General features: G+C 38.0%; 1 protein-coding gene across 3 annotated transcripts; it reads left to right on the top strand.

Moving 5' to 3' along the window:
* The first annotated feature begins 3,233 nt into the window (after nucleotides 1–3,233).
* Nucleotides 3,234–22,216, top strand: LOC587072 (nuclear receptor subfamily 5 group A member 2). Of its 3 annotated transcripts, none has more exons than XM_003728718.3 (5): nucleotides 3,234–3,762; nucleotides 12,652–12,924; nucleotides 13,601–14,217; nucleotides 19,712–19,967; nucleotides 20,305–20,552. In XM_003728718.3, exons 1-5 carry the CDS (start codon nucleotides 3,588–3,590, stop codon nucleotides 20,550–20,552), a joined length of 1,569 nt encoding a protein of 522 aa, XP_003728766.1. In that variant the 5' UTR covers nucleotides 3,234–3,587. The 3 variants fall into 3 exon arrangements, with proteins under 3 accessions (XP_003728766.1, XP_011669775.1, XP_791919.1); XM_011671473.2 differs by having other exon boundaries at nucleotides 3,235–3,762; nucleotides 12,649–12,924; nucleotides 20,305–22,216; XM_786826.5 differs by lacking the exon at nucleotides 3,234–3,762 and adding an exon at nucleotides 4,479–4,898.
* The last annotated feature ends 392 nt before the right edge of the window (nucleotides 22,217–22,608 follow it).

Here is a 22,608-nt window from a genome sequence, read left to right as displayed (position 1 = left end):
GCTGACCGCCCTCTTCAGGCGACTTAATACTTTGTTCTTTACTGGTAGCTTTCGTGTCGTCTGCTTCCAAAATCAGACGTTTTGGTCATGAGCGGGATTTTATTCATATCGCAGAACACGACATTGTAAATCAAGAAAATATCAAACTTTATTGATTAGTGATATAGTTTGTAAGTGATAATATACGCCAATTAAACTAGCAATTTATTGTTTTCGTTTCCATAGTAGTACTGCCATCATTACTCGATGAAATGTACAGTTGGAGCAGATTTTACCTGATTTTGTAAACACATAATAATGTATTATCCTATGCGCTAAGATGGCGTAAAATGAAACTACGGGAAGATTGATAAATTATCATGATCACTTATGATTCTTTTAAAGATAATTAGGCTATATGAATACCGTCTCTTTCGCGACAGCAGTCTATGTCACGTTGTTTAATTAAAAATCCTTGCCTAAAAAACGGGAAATGATATACAGGCAGGTTAATATCGGGGTTAATAATTATTATGTACGCTTTTTTACTTGAAGTCGTGTCTCTTTGGTCGTGCGCAGAAAGAAAAAAGATGGTGTACGTCAAATTTTCTCGTACAGTGCAGCCTTTTCACCAAAAATTGTAAAATAATTTCGGTAAGGATGACCATCATTGGAATACCGAAGATAAGGGTTTTACCAAATCCCTTTTTCATTGGTGATTTGCCGTTCTTTACCCAGGCAGGAGAGAATAAAACTATGGGATTCACCGGAGGGTTCGCTATGGAGTAGCTTTCGTGTTAATGGAGATGAAAATCATAGCGATTCACCTTACTGTAAAATTGTTTTGTCCTGTAGTTATTATTATTATTGTTATTGTTGTTAATAATGCAGCCTAGAATGCCTTTTTTTGTTCCCATTCCGAGTAAGCTGATCGATTGATTCTTTTCATTTTCCCTAGTTGCTATGAAAACAAGTATAATGCTCGTAGATGAGCAACAGGTAGGCAGACGATACATCAGCTTTACGTGATATCCGAGGGGTTTGGTAATTAAAGATCGATTAAAACGTTACCAAAGTGGCATTATGATTATTCAAAATAATAGTATTGCAATGCATAACGAAATCATTATCTATATAATTTCATATACTTAATCTTTATTTGTTAAGGACACTTTTTGGAGAAAAAGGGGCATGTAGGGGGCACTTAGGGGCATGACCGCTAAAATTCGAGGAAGTCTTTCCTTTCGCTTTTCCATTACTACGATACTGTTTGAAAATCAACTTACTCAAATATACATCTGATGTATATTGCTGGGGGCTTCTATCTGCATTTTTAATTCTACTCTATGAAGTTGCCTTCCTGTTTTTTAATTTAAATACTTTGAATTGCAGACCGAATATCATTCCAAGGCCTTCGTCAATGACATGTACGTCACTCTACATTTTTTTTTTTGGTTTTCATTATTTTGCGTTGATTCCATAGCCAGGTACTTGTTTTGTGTTTTGTCAGGAAACCCGACAGAAAACATGGCAATTATTGATGAAATTATTACATCTATAATATAGTTAAATGAGAGTTAAAACCCTTTATCTGTTTGTTTGTTTGATACAGAGTGACTCAGAGGTATACGGTCGGAGCGAATAGCACCACAACATAAATGCCAACATTTTCTTAACAGTAAAGGCGTTCAAATCCTTGAGAAAATTTGTTGGTTTATTTGTTTATATACCTCGAACCATATATTTTGTAACAAACTGTATTTATCAAATATATTGAATTTTCAAATGAATTAAACAAATTAAAAACAGCTAGTAATTACGCATCACCAATATAAACATATCTGTTTTCCGATTAATAGCAACCGTTTATTTTGAGTTATAAGCAATTTCAGACCTAATCTGGAAATTGGACGCTTTCAAGAAAAAAGTATATTTTTCGGAGTTTTAGCCGGTGTTGTAGTCTTGTTAAACTTCAGGATTTTCTAAACATCACAGTCATTATTATTGAGGCAAGATAAATTAATATGTAGGCCATAACTTTTCCTAATCAAAATATATTCGTAGTATCATCGTCGATGATAATGGCTAATGGGCCTACAATTTTGTTTTATAATTATGCGAGAAAAAAAATGATAATCAAATTGAGAAATACAGTGAGGAAGGCTTGTTGGTTAACCAGTGTTGGCCTGCCCCCCCCCCCCCGGCCCACCCCTCCCTCTGTCCAGAGAGATATTGAGAGAGGTAGCTACTTCCGATTTTGCAGTGGCAAATTGAGAAGAGCAAACGCCGGCGTACACCCCCGCCCCCTGTTTGAATGTCGGCATTAAACAAAAATAATTTTAAATTTCAGTTGGTCTGACAGGCCAGGTATAATAACCCCTCCCTCAATCATGGATACACCATTGAGTTTGTGATTCGTGTTCAAACGGATTGCATTCTATGAACTTCTTTTGAAAGTTTGTGGTAATCGATATGTCTGTATTATAATCATTGTCATGCTCGTACTTTTAAACACTCCATTGCTTTTTCTTTCGTTTTGAATTTTTTTTGACATTGTAAAAAACATGAATAATTTGATAATTTGTACCCGATGCATAATGTTTTTGTTGTCGGCGTGTTTTTTTATTTTTTTTTATTTTGCATTTCGAGGACATCAGTGGTTATCTCGAAGAAATGGGAAACAATTAGCAATATGAAGATGAAATAGGTATCTGACTTTTATTTTATATTTCATTTGGGGATGTTTTGTATTTCAGGGGGCCCTTTTAAGGCAACAATAGGGCAGTTTGAAGAAAAAACAACTGCTGTCGGGAATTTTTGTTGGCTCTCGCCGAATCGGGTTCTGTGTCTTGGTCAATTTGTCTGTCTTATCTCCTAGCTGCTTGCAAGGCATCCAGACCAGTTATGGGGTTGAGAAAAATATATAAGGCAGATAAAGTAAGTCGTGTCAGCCATGAAGTCGGACTAGACGGTGTCCGAATCGTCATAATAAACAAGAAAATGCGTACGTGATGTGTTCTTCTGAGGACATTTATAAACATATTTATAGATTATATTCACGCACAAATACACAGGCAGACCCACACACAAACACACACACACTCGCGAGCGACGTAATATTACGTGGGGATTGAATGGTTGTATTCAACTCTTGCATACAGGGAGCCGGAGTTTATGTCTCAGTTAGCGCATGCGTAGTTGGTCTGTTGGCCGCACGTACCCTTGGTATAGCCGTCTGCTTGTAATGTCGCTGTATAAAGCCAATCTAAAACCTCATGGAACATTACACTCAATGGTTTACATACTGTCTACTGCATGTCACACTGTTTTCTGACTTTTTGTGAGATGCTGCACCAACTTTCCCCACATGTTTTCCACACGTTTATTTAGCAAACAAGAAAAGTTTTTTTCTCTCGACATTACTTTGGAAGTAGCCTTCTGTGTGACTTGGTAATTCTTTTCTTTGGCAGAATTCAGCTTTTTATAGTTCGAATTCTCACTTTTGCTGGACTTTGTAAAAGTGTTATTCTTGACGGTTGTTTATCGTTGACGGAACAGTCACTTTCGGTGTGTCGACTCGCGTCGACGGGACGATATAAGATTTATTCATGAATCGTGAGGAGACAGGCGTTAAAATTTCGAATTACAGGGATTACAACGCGTATCATCGCTACAATATGCCGATGTTACCCGACCATGCCGAGTACTTATTCCCATGCCCTGGGCCTTATTCCATGGATGAATATGGCGAAATTCCTTTGGATACTACCTGTACATTAAAAAGTAAGTTTTGACTCTTCTAGCTCAGTAAACTATATCATTGCCTTTTTATTGCTTGTAATTCATGCGAGGGTCTCTTTTGAACTTTAGTCAACTCAACATAAGTCAACATATGAATTATATAGTTATTTTATTACACTTTGTTAAACACGTTATTCGTAACATAAAAGTCCAAAAAAATTATCACTAGAATTTGACAAAAATTATGTAAGAGGATTGATTATGAGAATATTCTATTGCTGTTATGATTTCCTCATTGTCTGTATATTTCTTCATTTGCATCAGTTTTACTTATTTTGTTTAATCGTATTTCTTCAAAACTTTGAGACCGTAGCAGCCTACACTCGCTCTATGCAGCGAGAGAGTTAGCCTGTACTTTACTGTGCGCATGTGTAAATCAGCGGCATGATTTCACGTACTCGTGCTAGTGTATTTATTCCGGAAGATAGTGTTCCTCCAGGGTTTGTTGTGTACTGCTATTTCTACTCTTCTCTCTCAACCCATTACTGATTGGCTAAAAGATCAGTGGAAAAGCTGAGAGTGTGCCCACTGACCAATCAGCGGCGACGTCCTATCGCCCATACTCGTTATGTATGCGAACGTGACTAAGGTTCATTTACATATCATGAATATGCAGTGCTGACTTTCGGACTTGCGCAGTATGATTTTCTCATCACGTTCAACTCCTTTGCATGCATGTCTACTACGGTTTTTTTCCCTCCCCTCTCTCCCTCTCTCTCTCCCCTCGCAATGTATGAGCCGCAATATTATTCTACATACGAAACCTATAAACCGAAATCGCACAGTATAGTGCCCAGTTCGTTGGCTTTTTCTCGTGTTTCTAATGGTGCAAGATTTTTTGGAACTAAATATACCACTGAGGATAAATGTTGGTTAGAGTTTTGGAGGTTGTGAACCATCGACAAAGGAGAATTGATTATAAATCATCGATTGATCGTTATATTTGCGTGCCTGGTTTGGACGGGGAATTGCCCTGTGTGTAGCCTAGGAACGCACCCGTGTCCGCCCGTTCTTTGGTTCGTTCGTTCGTCTGTGTGTGTGTAGAGCTATGGAAGCAGACGCCATCGCCTATGTGTCTGGGGGACCCGCCAGTCTTATTATGCCCCCGTTGGGTCAAGGTCAGAGTTCTTTTCTCATTCACTCTGTTTTGACTGCTAAGCCGTTGGCTCGCTCATTTTCTTCACTTTTATTACCAGAAAAGGGTCCAAGATTAAGGAGAAGATAAATAAATCTTCATAATTTGTTATAATTATGTGCATTTTCATGGTATTTTTAGCGCGACACTTCGAAGAGTTGAAAGTGAGAGCGCGAGAGAGGGAGAAATGAAGAGCGTGTGTATCGTGTCTTGTGGATGCAGTAATTCACAGGGGGGCGCGCCCAAGCCCCGCCCTCGCGATCTGCCATCTAATATATCTAGGGATGTTTCATTTCATTTTCTTTCTCGTTCCTTATTTGTTTTTCACTTTTTGTATATAGCTCCTCGATATACTATTAGGCTTAATTGCAGAATACCCTACCATAACATTTTTAATCTTACAATTATTACTGATTTTTAGTTACTAACCCGGACTTCTAACCATGCAGGCACGCATCACAATTCCTCATGATTTAGTCTCCTTGTTTATTCAAATATTTCGGTTTGTTCTGCTTTTCTATCTAAATTTTAAGATATTATATTACTTTTGAAAGCCTATTTATTAGTTACAGATGAAAGAACTTTGTTTATAATTTTGTGCTACCCATCTTGCCTCCTTTTCTTATAGCCTATTGGGTGATCTATGCTATAAAAATTTTCCTTTTATCAGACTTGCTTTATTTCTTGTATTTGTGTTTTGTTTATCCATTGCCCATGTTCAACATGCATCTGGCAATAGCCGTTTCCTTCCCTCTTATATTTCGTACACCCCCCCCCCCTCTTAAGTTTTTCTTCTTTCTGATGATCCGTGATTACTGTGCAGTATTATCACGATGCTTATCTTCATCTTATATTTTAATGGCCATGTCTGATACTGATAGACGATGTTACATCATGGCAAATAATATGTTCATGCTGAATATGACCTGCTGGCAATGACGCAATAATGGATCTTCGGTTCTATCTGACATGCGGTCTGTGATTCATTGCTGTGGATTCATTGCTGTGTATAGGCCTAAAATATAAGCCCTATCTGATCTGCTGCGGGGGATATAGACTTTGTTCTATTTTCCTGAAGCATAATATTGTAGCTTAAACTTAAAGGGAAGTGGCGATGATACTCGCTAGAATTATGATTATTGATTCTGTAATACAGTTGTGTGGTATTGTCTTCATGTCATGAAAAGTTAATGTAAGAAGAAACAATTACTCATTTCGATGTTTAAAATAATAAATAACCCTTACTATGACAAACATCATGATTATGTGGTAACAGATCAAAAATACTATATACTTACTTTATAATTATTTGATAAAATAGTAATACTTAAGAACAGCTTTCAGTGCATGATTATTGTTGAATTATGTAATCATTTGATGGATGATGGATCCATGCATTGGCTTGTAAGTGAATACTGTCACTATAGTTAAGGTTCATTACTAGTGGTATAATGACAATATAAATACTGAGAATAAGTATGTGAAAGTCAACATACAGAATGACAAGAATTAAATGTCTGTAATTGTGCTTGTAAATTTAATATTCTACAGTAATATACTATTTCCTGTAATAATGTGCCCTCACGTTTATTCATCTATTAGTTTAAGCGGTACCACCATTATCCATACCTGTGAGACCTTGTTTAATATCAGTTGCTTGATTTTAGACAGAACAATAAAAATAAATGCAGGGTGATTTGCTCCAAATATAGATATCTGCACATTTTAGTGTCGTACTATTTTACACTAGCCATAAATCTGTCGCACTTACATTGTGATGACTAATGTTCCAAATTATTTCATTTAAAGCTCGATAATGTCGCTCATTTTTCACAAATCATTTAAAAATGGGCTGCTTTTTTTGGAGTATTTATGGAGACTCAACTAACCATAATTCTAACACAAAAGTGTCCACGGGAGGGTTTGTAGTAATAATCAAACAATTTCTTTTCTTCTACACCCGTATTTTGTGTGGCTCACATTTGGTGTAATTTGTATCCATTGTGTTTGGTACGTATCGCAAGCCAAGCGTGTATGTCGCGGTTCAAAAATAAAATGAAAAAGGGAGAGAGAGAAAAAAATACATGTTCGGAGTTTGATCGGCAGGCCTGGCATAGCTTGATGATATTGTTCGGGATTGAATGGGTATTTTGTAATCTTTGTATATGATCAATCATCGTTTGCAGTCGTGTTGCTCAACATAAAACACTACTCGCAAAATAAAATGAGGGGGCGGTGGGCAACTTGTTCCTAAAACTCTCAAACAAGCCATTGTAAGCTTGTAAATGAGAAATAACCAGGTACGACAGACTTGTATTATTATATAAAATATAAGAATGAACAAATACTACTGAAGATAACTATTACCAGATATAGCCAGGTCTGATTTTGCTTCGATAAGAAGTTGCTCCTGAAAAAGGAATGTATTTGTTTGTACACTGACTGTGTCAATAGTCATGAAGGAAATTATGATAAGCCTACTTGTCTTGCATCCAGATTTTCGCTTTAATATCATAACCATTTTCTTAGCAGTAGTTAGGAGCAGTATACTTTGGCTTATTTCAACTACACCCTTAGCAATGGGTAGTTGAAACTTAAGAACATATGCCAGAAATGCGGGCATGATCATGAGTCAAGACACTTTGAGAGAAATAAGCACAATACCAGTATTTACTTCATGCTTGTGTTTTTACACCATTATACCTATTTTCCTTGTCCATGTACACGCATTATGTTTACATGCACAGATTTTCGACTACCCTGCCTGAATATAACAACTGTGAAAGGGTTGTATATGCCTGTGCACCATAGGGGTTCCACCGCCTGGTAAATGGCGACCGGGGAGAGAGGCTGTAGAAAGTGGGTCATATGATTATTTATAATGTTTCACAACACCTCAAAGAAATGATTCGATGGGCCTACTTACAAAATTGGGAGAAGGAGTTAGATGAGTAGATAGAGTGGGCCATGAAAAAAAAATACAATCGTTTTAAGAATATAAAAAGAGAAACGTAATTTAATGGTTTTGTTCTATTCATGTGCTTGTAAGGAATGCATTATTATTATTTCTTTATCATAAAGGTTTTTTTTTTCTATTCCAAGAATACTTTCTCCAATAAATCTTTTGCTTTAGTCACAAGTATCATGCTTATCTGCTTGTATTTCGTTGTTTGCTCAAAATCAGATGCCCAAATAGCTACATAATATTCACAGTATTTCACACGTTTGCCTAAATCCTCTAATTAGAAATTAATTAAGCCTTCGAAATCGATGACTGCTTATCCTGATACAAGTTAGATTTATGCATAAATTTGGTGACTCCCCTAAACTCTGATTACTCTATGCTTGTGACGGTGTATCCCTGCTCTATCTCGGACTCGGAGCTCTGACTAATCACGGGTCGAGATTTTTAGTGGAGAGAAATCGAAAGTGCATCGGACAAGAGTTGTAGCCTGTCTCCGAAACGCGAAAATATATTCCTCGAAATCTCCTTTCCGGTGATAAAAGTGTGGCTAGAGTTTACAGGATATAAAGTGCTCACGATTTTCACGCTTTGAATAGATCTCGCAGTCCAGGGAGAAGCAGGCCTGTTGGCTTTGATGACTTTGAGTATTTGATGGAGAATCGTTGATAATAAGTTTTTGCATGGATTGTGACGGGTTGGATTCGCCTGGGACGTAGACTAGAAGGAAGCGAAAGATCGTGTATTGTTGGTAGTATAGAGTGCAACCCGAAACCCTGCGGTACTCTTTCCTCGTCTACTCCCAAGTTCATTGCACTTTTTACGCCCATGATCACCCTTTTCCCGTCCGCATGCTCTATCGTGGGGAAATGTGAAGTGAAGTTCAGATTTTGTAACCGTCCTGGGATTCTCGAGTTGGAGCAAGAAATGTCCCTGGTAACCTGATGCGTTCCTCGTTTACATCGAGCTTTTCCTCCTCCTCTATCTTTACCATTATCATTATCTACCTCGTAACCACTTTTATCTTTCATCTCTCCCTCTCTCCTTGCATCTTTTCCTCTCTCTCAATCTCCCACTTTCTTCCACACTCGTAATGACCCCCACCCCCGCCCCTCTTCCTCTCTTGTTTTTCTCTGTCAGTTTCATCATCTTCTCTCTATTCTGTCTGTTCGTTTTTTTTTCTCTATCAGTCTGTCCGTCTGTCTCTCTTTCTCTCTCTCTCTCTCTCTGTTTCTTTCTCCTTCTCTCCCACTTATATCTTTTCATTATTTCACTCTTTTTAAATCTTTCACTTTCCTACAATCTCTTTCCATCTTCCACCTTTTACCCCTCTCTCTCTCTCTCTCTCTCTCTCTCTCTCTATATATATATATATATATTATATATATATATATCTTTATCTCACTATCTTCTCTACCTTTACATCCGTCTCTCTCTAGTGACTCTTCCCTTTCTCTTATTTCCATTACAGTCAACAGGTGGAGAAGTTATGACGTCACTGTTTGAAGAGGGGAGGGAATGATGATGTCATCGTTACAACACGTATAGGGGTAGTTGTAAAGTTATAATTTAAAATAAAATAAAATAAAATTTCAATAAAACGTCCAATCAATAATAATTATGAATGTAGATGTACTTCAATAAATTGCCTCTAGTGGAATGCTAGTTATGAAAAGAACATAGCATGGTGAGGAGTTTGATGAGGATTCCTATAAAACAGTAAAACCTTCCTGCTTCTTAAGAACAATATCTTATGACAGTGAATATATTGTTCAACAGTCATTCGTGTTGTCAATGGATATGATGGGCCTAGGAAGTAGGAACTTTGTTTTTCTAACAGAACATATTATGTAGAAGAATTTCTGATGATGCTGTTTTATCATTCACTTTAGGGTCGTCTAGTCGAATCATCGCCGCTTTACTTCAAAGGAATTTCCAGTTCGTTTTCTGTCTGTAGCGGTTGTCATCTTCAATGATGAAGACATTCTGTTAAATTGTAGAAACCATCAAAGTTCAAATTTGCATCGTCTGCATAGAGTGCAGGGGCTTGTTCAGTGGTATTCGCTAAGACTAAACTCCTAAGGATTGTTCCATCGGTCTTAATTTATCTGCAAGTGTAGCTTTGTCTTACTATTTGATTTCAAACAATCGAAAAATTAAGTATTATTATCTCAGTAGTTATCTTTCTTTGTTTCGATTTCTTTAGAAAAGATAAGGCCAAATTACTGGATTACTAAAATCAATTACTAAAATGGATCCTCTTTTTTCGTCCATTATTTTCGAAAATAAGGACGAGGGGTCCCATGTTAATATATTTGGTTTTTATTTGGGACATTGAAATATTAGGTAAGTTTCAACACAGATTTTGTCAATACAATTTCAAATGTCATACATCCACGTTAGAAACTGAAAACAAGGTGAGATTACACCCTAATCAATGATTTCTTTTTTTTGTTGTCAGTCCTAACTAGATGTCCCTAGATTGTTATTATTTTATTTGATTTCGGAACAGACAGTCATGTAAGGCAGAACGAGGAAAGGACTGAGGAGGGACCCAACAAAATTAAAATGATATTTGTTTGGTCAAAGGCCTTTCTACTTGCACAAAATGAAGTAAAATGGGATCGTAGTTTTGTCCTCTTCTAATATCTGTTTATTTCTTTGTCATTATTATTGCGGGGAACATTGAAATGCTAGGAAGCGCCGAAAGATTGTGATAAAATCAATGATAGAAGGTGATCTGCATGGTGTATAGGGTGGTTAGACAACAATGGCACATTTATGTGTGAAAACATTAGTTTCTCTGAATGGTATACACGGTGTGCAACCCTGTTTGTTTATTCTGAATTAATCATGTTAATTATTCGACACCCTTCGACAGAAATTCGTCCATTCTCTCTTTTCGTTTCCCTCCCGCTTTTTTTATTTTGCCAAGGGAAGCATTTGAGCATGTATTAACGGGATTAGTACGCGACGATGCATTGGGTCGCCGAGCAAATTTTCGATGCCGCATTTGTGACCAATATTTTCCCTCCCTGCATGCCGTGCAAGCAAAGTTGGTCTGGCTTTATTCCACACGCCTGCCCCTATGAAAGAGTATATGGGTATGCAATGACTCTCGGTCGAATACAAGATCACACTTCAAACGGGAGATAGAATTTGGTCATTCTCCGTTCCGATGTCTCATATTTGCATAAGGAGAAGGGTGAGGTGAAGAAATAAATAGCTTGTCTGTCTGTCTTGGGGAGAAGTCGCTATCTGACCATTTTGACTCGCTTGCGCTTGTTGTATTTGGACGGGACGCATGAAGGTCACATTATCTGAAATCCATGGGCTATTACTGTCTTCTGTCGTGATTTGGCATGAGATAATTTAAAAGCCAGCTCAGAAAACGTCAGATTTTTTTTTTCCTACGATTTCCAAGTCGTAGGAGAGAGGCGGGAATTACTTTCCGGGTCCGACGGCGGGGTGGTATGTAGCCATAAACCATAACAATGCTTTGTCCCTTTGCATATTATTGCTAATTATATCTCACTGGCCGTGGTTATGCCATGTGCCTTTTTTCCTACGTTTCTCCGTCTGTGATTATTTGATGGCGAGCAATTAGTGGAATCATCAGGACGTGGATAAAATTATACATTAAATTGTTATCAAGAATCTGATTAAATTGGATAATGTCTGCTAGAGAGAGAGAGATAGTGAAAGACAATGAGGGATGGATGCATGGAAAATGAGAGAGAGAACGTAATATGATGACACGACTGAGTAAGAATGAGAGAGAGGTAAAGAACGAAGATAAGATAGAGCTAGAGAGAAAGACAGAGGGGAAAGATGGAGTCGGAGACGGGTGTCAAGGAGATGGAAATTGAGAGAGAGGGACAGATATAGGGAGAGAGAGAGAGAGAGAAAGGGAGCGAGAGGGAGAGATAGATAGATGAAGAGAGAGATGAAAACATAAAAAGAGAGGAGGGGAGAGAATAGTTTTAAAAGGCTGCATTTCAAGTCATGCGCGAATCATTACGTGCACATCTTTTCCGCCTATTTTGGTTGACCGTGCTTGTGCAGTAGTATCGGTGGCGCCACTTAGGCGCCTACTCCGGCCCCCGCCCTGTGGCGCCAAAGTCGATGAGCCAGCCATCAGCTAGGCAGGCAGCTATAGCTTTTTACCGCGTTAAAAAATCTCCACTCTACCTGATCAAACTGTCCTTCTCGTTGATGGATAGCCGCTCCCTTTTTTGTAGATTTGTTTTAAAAAATTATATATTAAAAAAAAAAATCCCTCTTCATCCTCTCTATGTATTAAATTGCAAATTCAGTTTTTTGTTGTGTGTAATGGTATTTTAACTCAAACTGTGTATCGTTATGTACATGTGTTATATACGTGTATATTGAAGAGAGTAGAATAATGAGAGAAGGGAAATACATTAGTAACACATTTTGCTAAGGACTGATACGACTGAAGCATGGAGCTGGTGCATATTAATAGCTGAGATGTGATAGTTTTGTTCAGAATATATTTGAATAGAAATTGAATTGAAACTGAATTTATTTGTCAAATTCCAGCTTCTTTTTCCTCTTCATCTCTCTCCCTGTTCATCTCTCTCACTCTCTCTTTCTTTTTCTCTTTCACGGGTACCTCGACCTCTTCAGATATCTTGCTCGCGTCTTCATCATGTTTCCCACCTTTCTAAACAGCGTCATCTTATTCTAAATCAATATATGTTATTTCATAAGCATTTATTTTTTTTGTCTGTTTTGTCCTTGCTCCCAGCAGCTCCAGCGCTCCGGATGGATTTCAACTTTGACCAGTCCGACGTGAAACCTGAGCTGGAGGAGCCGTGTCCGGTGTGCGGAGACAAGGTGTCAGGTTACCACTATGGCCTGCTGACCTGTGAGTCCTGCAAGGGGTTCTTCAAGAGGACAGTCCAGAATAAGAAGGTCTATACATGCATAGAGAACAGGAATTGCGCTATTGATAAGACACAACGCAAAAGGTGTCCCTACTGCCGCTTCCAGAAGTGCCTCAAGGTTGGCATGAAGCTTGAAGGTAGGTCGCTACTGCCCTTGACTTTTCCCGTACAATGCCTTCGCCTTTTGAAAGATTTTCAGCCCCATCTGTTCCCCGGTGACTGCAATTTAATGCTTAACCAAATGCAGGCTTATGAGAATTATAGTTATTGTTCCCTTCTATACTATGTTATAAAAAGGCTACACGTATAAAAAGATTCACATGTCACCTCGTCTCTCTGACACACGCCTCTTTTTTCATCTCTCTCGCTCATTTTTTGTTTCTTTTATATCACTGTCTCAACTATCGATCTGTGCTATCTATAGCCTTTGTCAATCAATCTAAGAGACACTTTATAGTGTAATATTTTGGTGTGGAGATGAAACCATTATTGTGTGTAAACATTTGTATTTCATTCGGCCGGTTAATTCCAAATGTTGATGTAAAGTCAGTTGGTATTAGTTAATGTGCTATTTCATTATTTATTTATTTGTTATTTTGTTTGTATTATTATTATTGATCGTAAGTATTTTTTTTTTTTTTGAAAGATAATTATATATTATTATATTTCATTGTTTATTTGTTTCAACCATGGACTTACTATAGAAGTCCATGTTTCAACTTTCAAATGCACATACCTTTTTTAGCGGGGGTTTCAAATTTTCCAGCATTGCCAGCCACTAAAAATCTAAAAATACTGCTTTCTTCCCTGCAGCTGTGAGGCCGGACAGGATGAGAGGAGGACGAAATAAATTCGGTCCCATGTACAAGCGTGACAGAGCACTAAAACAACAACAGAGAAACCGTATAATCGCCAGTGCCCGGGCTATGTCCACGCCGGGCAACCCGGACATAAGCATGGCTATCAAAAACATCCATGCGGCGGCCTCACGGAGTTCAGGCCTCCCTCCACCTCCAACCATGGTCATCCGCGACCACCTCAACAAGGGCCCCATCATGAACATCCCTCAACCGATGTCGTTACCCCAGAACGACCCCTACGGCCCTCCCCCGCAGATACAGCCGCTCAACTACACGACGTCGACAGCGCCCATCCAACCACCCACATCCAGTCCGCCCCCGCCCGCGTCGAGTACCAGCCCGTTGTCGGTGAAAACCGAACCTGACCACACCCCGAAGCTCATCCAGGAGCTCATACGAAGCGAACCAGACCAGGCTCAACTCCAAGCTAAGGTCGCTTCGTACTTCCAATCTGCCATGGGTATGACGGCACCAGGGGACTTCTTCAGTATGGTCTGCAAGCTGGCTGACCAAACCCTCTTTGCATTTGTGGACTGGGCCAGGAATAGTCTCTTCTTCAAGGAACTCAAGGTAATTATGACTTCACAATAATATTTGAAAGTTAAGAATTTATCATTTTGAATGCAAACAGATAAGAGTTTCAATTTCACCTAATGGACTGTCTATTTTGTAGATCGTAGAGGTGTGAAAGATAATTGTTTTTGCTTTGAAGTGACGATAGCTAGAATTGGAAACATTATTTTTTTCTTCCCTGTGTTTTTACCGTATTTCTTACTGTTTTATCTCAAATTCAAGAAATACCCATATATTGCTTCCACCAGATCAATCAATTTGGATATGGAAGAACGAATTCTTTTAAAAAATAAAAATATTAAAGTTTCCATTTGTAGACATAATATACAGTGACCTTTTTAATAGGATTTTCCCCAGCTTTCTTGGATTCCCCTGATGTATGTTTATTGTGTGGTTGTTTTATTCATTATTCCTTTTTATTTCTCATTCCTTTTTATTTCTCATTTCCCTATATTGGTTATTTCATGTGGTAGATAGAAATATCAAGGTCATTTTTTTTCAAAATGCATACACTGGAAGGTAATTAATCGGTTGTTGGCATGAATGAAATATTCCATAATATTATTATGAGGATTTGCCAACCCTTCTTTTAAATGTTATTCCCATAAATTAAAATGATTATTCTTCTCAGATCAAAGGAAATCACACCATATTGCTTTGAAAAAAATTCACCATATGCACTTATTATAATGGGTACATGTGCTGTAAAATTAATTCATAATAACGATAGCGAGAGAGAACAAAGGAAATATACTCCCGTTGAAGTTTCTAATTAACATTTTCATTCATCATTCATTGATTTCTTGGAAAATTTACATCTTGTATCTTTTCGTTTTCTCAATTCATTTGGCAAAAAAACTAGTAATATCAAACTATAGACAAAATATTTTTTAAGGAATATACTCTGTAATAGTTGATTTTCCAAACTATCTTGCAAATCATGACGTTCCAGATTGAATTGCGTTGTATAGCATCAAAGTCCTGTATGATTTTCCACGCTTTCTTTGTTCTAAAAAAAAAATCGTTATTTTTCTTTCTCTTGCTCTTTTAATATCCTTTATTGTCTGGAACTGTTCGGACGTGTTATTGAATATTGCTGCCATTCAAGCATTTACGCACTAATGAGCAGGGGAGAAAAAAAAACTGGATTTGATGATTACACTAATTATATTGACAGAACATAGCATACACTCTCTCTCTCTCTCTCTCTCTCTCTCTCTCTCTCTCTCTCTCTCTTTCTCTCTTTCATTATGTTTCTGTGTGTGTGTGTGTGTGTCTCTCTCTTTCATTCTGTTTCATTCTGTTTCATTATGTTTCTGTGTGTGTGTCTCTTATATCTATCGCTAATTTCCCTTCTCACACACCATGTTTTCACCATCACCTATTTCTCTTTCTAGACTGTACATCAGTACATCTCCCTCACTTCATCCACCCCCCTCTCTCTCTCTCTCTCTCTCTCTCTTTCTCTCTCTCTCTTTCTCACTGTGTCTGCCCCCTCTTCCCTCTCTTTCCCTCTTCCTCAGTCTTCCTCTGGCTTTCATGCTCTTCATTCAAGGGATTGTTCCCCCCCCCCCCTTTCTGCCGTTAACGATTCACTACACTCATTAGGTCAAGCGACAGGCCTCTAGTATCCATACCGCATACAATCTGTTGACCCGAAACACAAATAAAAGAGATTAAAATCGAATTGGAACCCTTATGATAATTTGTACGACTGCGTAGTATGGTTTATGATTTATGAAAAGGAAGTATTCTTATACCCATTGAATAGGCATACACTGCAGTTCTTTTATTTTATCACGAGAACATTTTAAAAGATAACAAATCCAGGGAATATTATAAGGAAGGGTGGCGCCATGATTATTATGTATTGTTTGCATATTAGTGTCAAATGACCAATTCATATTCATAGTTTTGTCCCTTTTCTGATCTAGCACACGCACACACTCAGTCACCCACACGCACATACACACGCGCACACTGTGTCGCAAATATTGGAATAAGTGTCTGATTAGTGATTCCAGATAGAGTGACTTCATGATCATTTTGAAGCCCAATATTTTGAGGGCTTCAATATTACCCCATATCACAGACACTGATAACACGTAGGGCCATGCATCTCAGATTTGTAAAACTGGAAATATTGTTAAAACAATGCCTTTACAATACTTTTTATCTGCACTATGTCTATATGAATAATGAAGTGAAATCGGAATAGTATTATATCTGGCCGCAAACCGCCGCCAATATTCATCCCTGTTGGGTCAAGGTTAAACGAGCCGCAGGGATTAGCGCTACATTTTCCAACAACCATCTTTACAATCATCCATGCCTTTTATATTCGTTTCCATTCGTTTCCATGCCTTCTTTCATTGCTTCCAATGCCTCTCAAACTCAAAGAAACGCTATTTTCGCGAGTTCATTTTTAAAAGGCTTCTGACAGACAATAATACCGATAAGGCGATGCCTCTTTTAAAGTGAGTGAACAGCTGAATTTGAACGCGAGCATCTTCAGCTATCTTCGTATTGGTAATTAAATTGAGCTCAATTATTGATCAGCTCTGTTCATTAATATTCATAATTGTGCAGAGGTTATAAGGTTTCTTTTCAAACAAGGCATTTTTTGTGTCCTTCAGGTTGAATTGTTGAGAAAAAACCTCAGCCTCTTACTCACCTGTAACTGTCATTTTGGAATCGGTGTAATTTGAAACGCCTCTAGTTGTATTGCAAGAGAGACATTTTTGTTTGAAAAGCTTCATTATCATTCTCCGTAAATCAGAGCATTTTATAACAACGCCCTGTTTATCCTATTCCTAATTTTTTGTCGACGACGGCAGATGTAGCCACCTTGCATTATCATCGTAAACACTCTACCTGTGTTCTTACGTAATGGGTTTATGATTGGAATGTTGCCCCCATCCCCAGCTTAGTTAAATGTATGAGTCTAGTGCTGTCTTGGATTTTCTCAAGTAAGCACTTTTGAATCAGTAGACTGTTTCTCACGTCAGTGGTTCGTCTTATCTCTTCACCTAAAGCGTGAAGCTCCGACATACTAATCCCTTCCCACGGTAGAAACTTGGGAAATTAATTAAATGATAATAATTTAGTGTAATGAGATTTCCTAGGTTTTACCCAGGAATGTACCATTAAAATAATGCATTGTGAAAATTTTAGAAAAAAACAATCTTAAATGATAGGATAAACTCCCTAATTGGCAATGTGAATGACTACTGAATTAAGGGTGGCTCGATTGAGTCTTTAGGGAATATAAAACTATAGATCATGGCGTGATTAGCCAAAACAGGGGCTTCTTCCTGACGGTGAAGGTTGATAACTGTTTTCATTTTTTAATAGTATCCACTAACTGATAAAATGTTGTCTTCTCAAAAGTTTGAATTGCTCTTGGTCATTCTATTAGCCATTTGACACAATCATTGTATCGATTTTAGTCATCATGACTTGTCATGTACGTACATGTATTCCTATTCGGTATATAACTCATTGAATTTAATTTACAGCGTTCAATCTCCTGGTATATGTGTATTTACAAATGTGTTTCATCCCTCGCGGGGTACAGTAAAGATTTGAATCTTGCATAATTCGATTTCGTGTGGGTATGTTTTCATGAAATTCAAGTCCACCCGAATCTTCCAGCATGTTATACCCCCTGCTATGTCCAGGCCTCACCCATGCCTCATCCAACAGACCTTTTCATGATCCTGATTAGGCAAAATGCCTGCTTCATTTCACACGATAACATACCAGTTCAACCAACGTACCCAGACTATTTATCGCCATAACGGTTGCCCGCTGTATGAGTCTGAGACGTATTATGTAACGCGCCCAGACTAACGCCGCTCAATCAATACTTCTTACCAATAGATTTTGGATAACCTGTGTTTGTTTCGCACAATAGCCGATTACCTGGAACACAATTGGCACTGTCTAGCCCGATACAATAGTCCATTCAGAAGGATGTAGAACTTCAAGGAAGACCCAGGGTTGGGGTAGCAAGATCGGTACCAGTGATTGTTCAATGTCTGGTAGTAATATATTATGTCTTCGTACAGTAAAGTTTGTCTGTCTAAGTTAATTATTCTATCAATATGACCCTACTATTTGAAAATTTTACATGAATTAGGTTTGAACCAGTGGCAGAAACCAGTGGCAGAAAGATTATTGAAACCAGTATTATACCCAGTGCATGCGGCTCCCCAACGTATATTGATGAATAAGATTGGATTATCACTCCATTTAAAACAATCAAGGGTTTGTTTCTTCGTTATCAGTTAATGAGAGATTAGATTGCATGACGTTGGAAAAAACAAGACTTCAGTGTAATTAGTAATATCAACGCGAATCGTAATAACTGCCAGGATATAGAACAGAAGGTGAATTTGTTTTTCACAAATTCTGCCCGGTTTGATTTTATCTTATCAAACATAGGGTCTGTGTTCAAAGACTTTGATAGTAATGGTGCCACCCCTCCCCCTTCAGAATGAGATCAGTGCCCCGCATGTCTGCATAATGTTCATCTATCTGATAAGTGGTACATGGGTAGGTCTGAGTTCTTCAAGCTGACACACACATTCGTGTGTCTGCCACTCAGCAAGTCCAGACATTGTTACGTCATATTACGTAACAGCCTGATTATATTATCAGGTCCGTTATATACTGGACCAACATCGCGAACATGCATGCATGGCGATTTTTATAGTTACGTCTGGCTTCATGCTATAAATTGCGACATGTTATGAAAGTTTCATAACTGTTATCTTGGTGAACTTCCCACAGAAGCCACCACTGTCTTTTGTCTTTTTAGATCATAAGTCCGATGTTGATGATGATATTATTCACTGTCTCTATCTCTCTCCTTCTCCCCTTTCAGTTTCATACATTCTACAAAAATAAATTGTAGTGTGTGTTTGTGAATAATTTTGCTCTATTTTCTGCTGTTCTTCCGTATGGATACAGAATAGTCATATGAGATTTAGATAATCTTGTTTTCTCAGATTTATATGAAGACTAATTTCTTCTGTTCTCCTTCTTGGACTCCTTCTCACTCTCAGCCATCTTCTTTTTCTTCTATATTCCTCTTCTTCCTTTATAATAAATTACCATGGTACACGGTTCATAAACAAATATTTAGGTACACTACATAATTATTATAGAGCCACTGTGTACGGTCTGTATCATGGTAATACCATGGTAGTGCCATGGTTTTGTTCTGTTAGTGTTATCATCTCTGTCCAGCCTATACATACTCTATTTTAGGTAGGTCTGGTAGATATCTCTCAATTATATCTTTATTGATCACTATCTCGTCTCTTCTTCCTCTTATGGAGGAAACCTATACCAAAAAATAATAGAAAACAAAATAATCTCAAAGTTCACTATTATTGCTATAAATTCTGTCTTTAAAGACAGACCATGGTAAACGATCAAATATTTTAATATTCCTTTTTCTTTCTATTTCTCTTCCTGTCTGTAGGTTGAAGACCAGATGAAGCTCCTGCAGAACTCGTGGAGCGAGCTCCTCCTCTTCGATCATCTCTACCGACAGATCCACCACCACGGAGAGGGTGTCCTCATGATCACTGGCCATACGTTAGACCAGGCCACGCTCTCACACATGGGTCCTGCTGACGTCATTGATCAGATGGGCAACATCGTCATGCGAATGCGTGAACTCAAGCTGGACCACAAAGACTATGTTTGTCTTAAGTTTATGATCCTCCTTAATCCAGGTGAGTGTTCCCTCTTTAGAAATTGTCTGGAAACTCTGGATAATAAATAAGATCGGAATGTCGTATAAATGATCTGAAAATGTTGCATGTGCAACAGGATGTTTGGAATGAACTATACCCAATTTAGTCGGAGTACATTTATTAAAAATAACAGAAACAAGTTTTGTGGCTTGACATCCAATAGATATGTATCACTTCAGAAGTTCTGATACTACTGATGACAGATGAATATAATCTTCTAGAACTATCTCTTAATCCATTGCATGTGCTATAGTGTGCCCCTGACATTCCCTCAAATGTGTACTAATGTTATTGTGCTTTCATTTTCTGTCCCCAGGTATTGTTGCACTCCATGATAAGCATATAATCGACGGATGCCAAGACCAGATCAGCGCTGCCCTGCTAGAGCATACCATGACGGCATACACAAACGTTTCAGACAAATTCCGACTCATGCTGAGGCTACTTCCTGAGATCAGGCAGATCAGCCAACGGGCAGAGGAGTACCTGTACTACAAGCATCTAAACGGCGAAGTACCCTACAACAGCCTTCTTATGGAGATGTTGCACAGCAAACGAAAATGAGCCGATTGACATTTCTGATGACTTCCCTCTTATTCTATCAAGAAGAGGGGGTGTCTGAGACTTTGAGTAAGGACCACTTATGCACTTCGTCGCACCTATGTAACACCTGCAGCTCTCGCGCCTGAACCACACTTCCATTCACGTTTAACGGACGGATGGACGGACAGACAGACGAACCAAGACATGTCGCGTGAACAAGTGGGGGGTTGTCCGGCCGGGAGTGTCTGATTTTCTAGTGTGTGACCAGCGTTTGTGCATACGTATTACGTGGTATCATCTTCCGTGACACAAACGTGCTCGGGATGCCGTTATGAGGACGTATGCATCAAACTTTTATATGCATGAAGAATTGCTGAATACGCAAACCAAAGAGTGTTTATGGACAAGACTGTATATACTAAATATATATACCTATGTGACTCTTTTTATCATTACTATGTCAAATGGCAGGATGTTCCCATGACGCATGTGAGAAGCAGACGACATAAGGATATTTTGTTCCCAAGTTTCGTCGCAGAAAGCCATTGCCCTAACTGTCTTATCCTTTGCCAAGATGAAAATGAACTCATGAAAACAACAAAATGGTATCTTAAAATACTGTACGTACAAAGACCTCTCATGGTCATATCTCTTTTTTAAATAAATTTTGCTTGGATGTGTTTATCGAGAAAAACATTATATGAGGACGGAGGGAGAAGGAGGAAGAAGAAGACGACTTCGCAGCAAAGCTGTGTTTCTCTTTTAAAAGCGTGCCATGACGACTGAAACGTCTGGTATGTAGCTATGGCAACTAACTGATACCAGACCCCACATTGTAAGTTAGTTTATGTTCTCTAGTGTAAGAGTATATGTCATGTCTATGTTAGTGTAAAATGGCCATCAAATGGTGTTTAACTTGATCAAAGTAGAAGAAATAAAGGTGTGTTTGGAAATTGGAACAACATTGCATAATGAGAAATGAAATATCCCATTGAAATTCATACTAAGCGCACACCTCAACTTTAGGGTATGCCTTTTTAAACTGCATCACACCGAATTCATTATTCAAGGTGGATGAGAAAATGAAATAAACTTTTTTAATGAGGTGTTATGTGAACTCAGTGATTCAAAATCGTCATAAAAAATACTTGTAATTTGTATAAAACATGAAATCCTTGTCACTGTGCATCCAGTTCTGCATTAAATGCACGTGCACACTTTTTCTGAAATCATGTAGTTCTTGAGGAAGAGTACTAGGAATCCAACTTGATGACAATGTAAATCTGGATTAAGTCGATCAGGATCGCACACAGACAACACACAAACAAATTTGTTTTGGTTCTTTACTGCTCTCCTGAATTTGTCAAACTCTTAAGGCTGAAATTTTCTTGTTTAATTTGAATTTTATAACTAGGCAAAATGACTTACCTGTTAAGTGTCCATCACCGAGTTAGTTATTTTCCTGAAAAGGATGGTTCCCACAATGTCAGCCCAAGCCTTATTGAAATCTTGTGAAGGTAAACTGAGGATTTAATTCTGTATGTTGATGCACATTGGTCTAGTTTCTGTTTGACATGAATCTAAGTGATGTTTGATGTCATAAGCGCCCTTGCCATATTAGATCCTTCCACCCTCTTCCGAGTAATAATAACATAATAATAATAATAATAATAATAATAATAATAATATTGATAATAATAATAATATGCTTGTTTACCCAGGGTAGCCTCATCAGTATTAATACTGTTCTCCCTGAGGGCCCTGCAATTACATTATTACCCCGGCCTTAGGAGCATGATTCAATAAGGATTAAATTTATGACCACATTTTGAAATTAAATCCATAGTGCTGACTGTTATGGTATTTTCTGCACAAGTTGTTCGTCATTAGCACAAACCAAAAGCAACTCTTCTTATTTTTTTTAATCTAACCATAGGCATGAAAAGTTCTGTTATGTTTTGGTAATGTTTGTTGATTTTAATGTCAAACTATGTGATCGTGGTTTTAAGTCTTCATTACGAATTGGTGACATTTTGATTGTCCGCTATGAGCACAATATTTTGTCATAGCTCTGAAT

This window comes from Strongylocentrotus purpuratus, unplaced genomic scaffold, assembly GCF_000002235.5.
Source record: "Strongylocentrotus purpuratus isolate Spur 01 unplaced genomic scaffold, Spur_5.0 spur5_scaffold_4, whole genome shotgun sequence".
NCBI lineage: Eukaryota > Metazoa > Echinodermata > Echinoidea > Camarodonta > Strongylocentrotidae > Strongylocentrotus > Strongylocentrotus purpuratus.
Note: the sequence above shows the minus strand (reverse complement) of the source record. Positions and strands in the feature narration are given on the sequence as shown.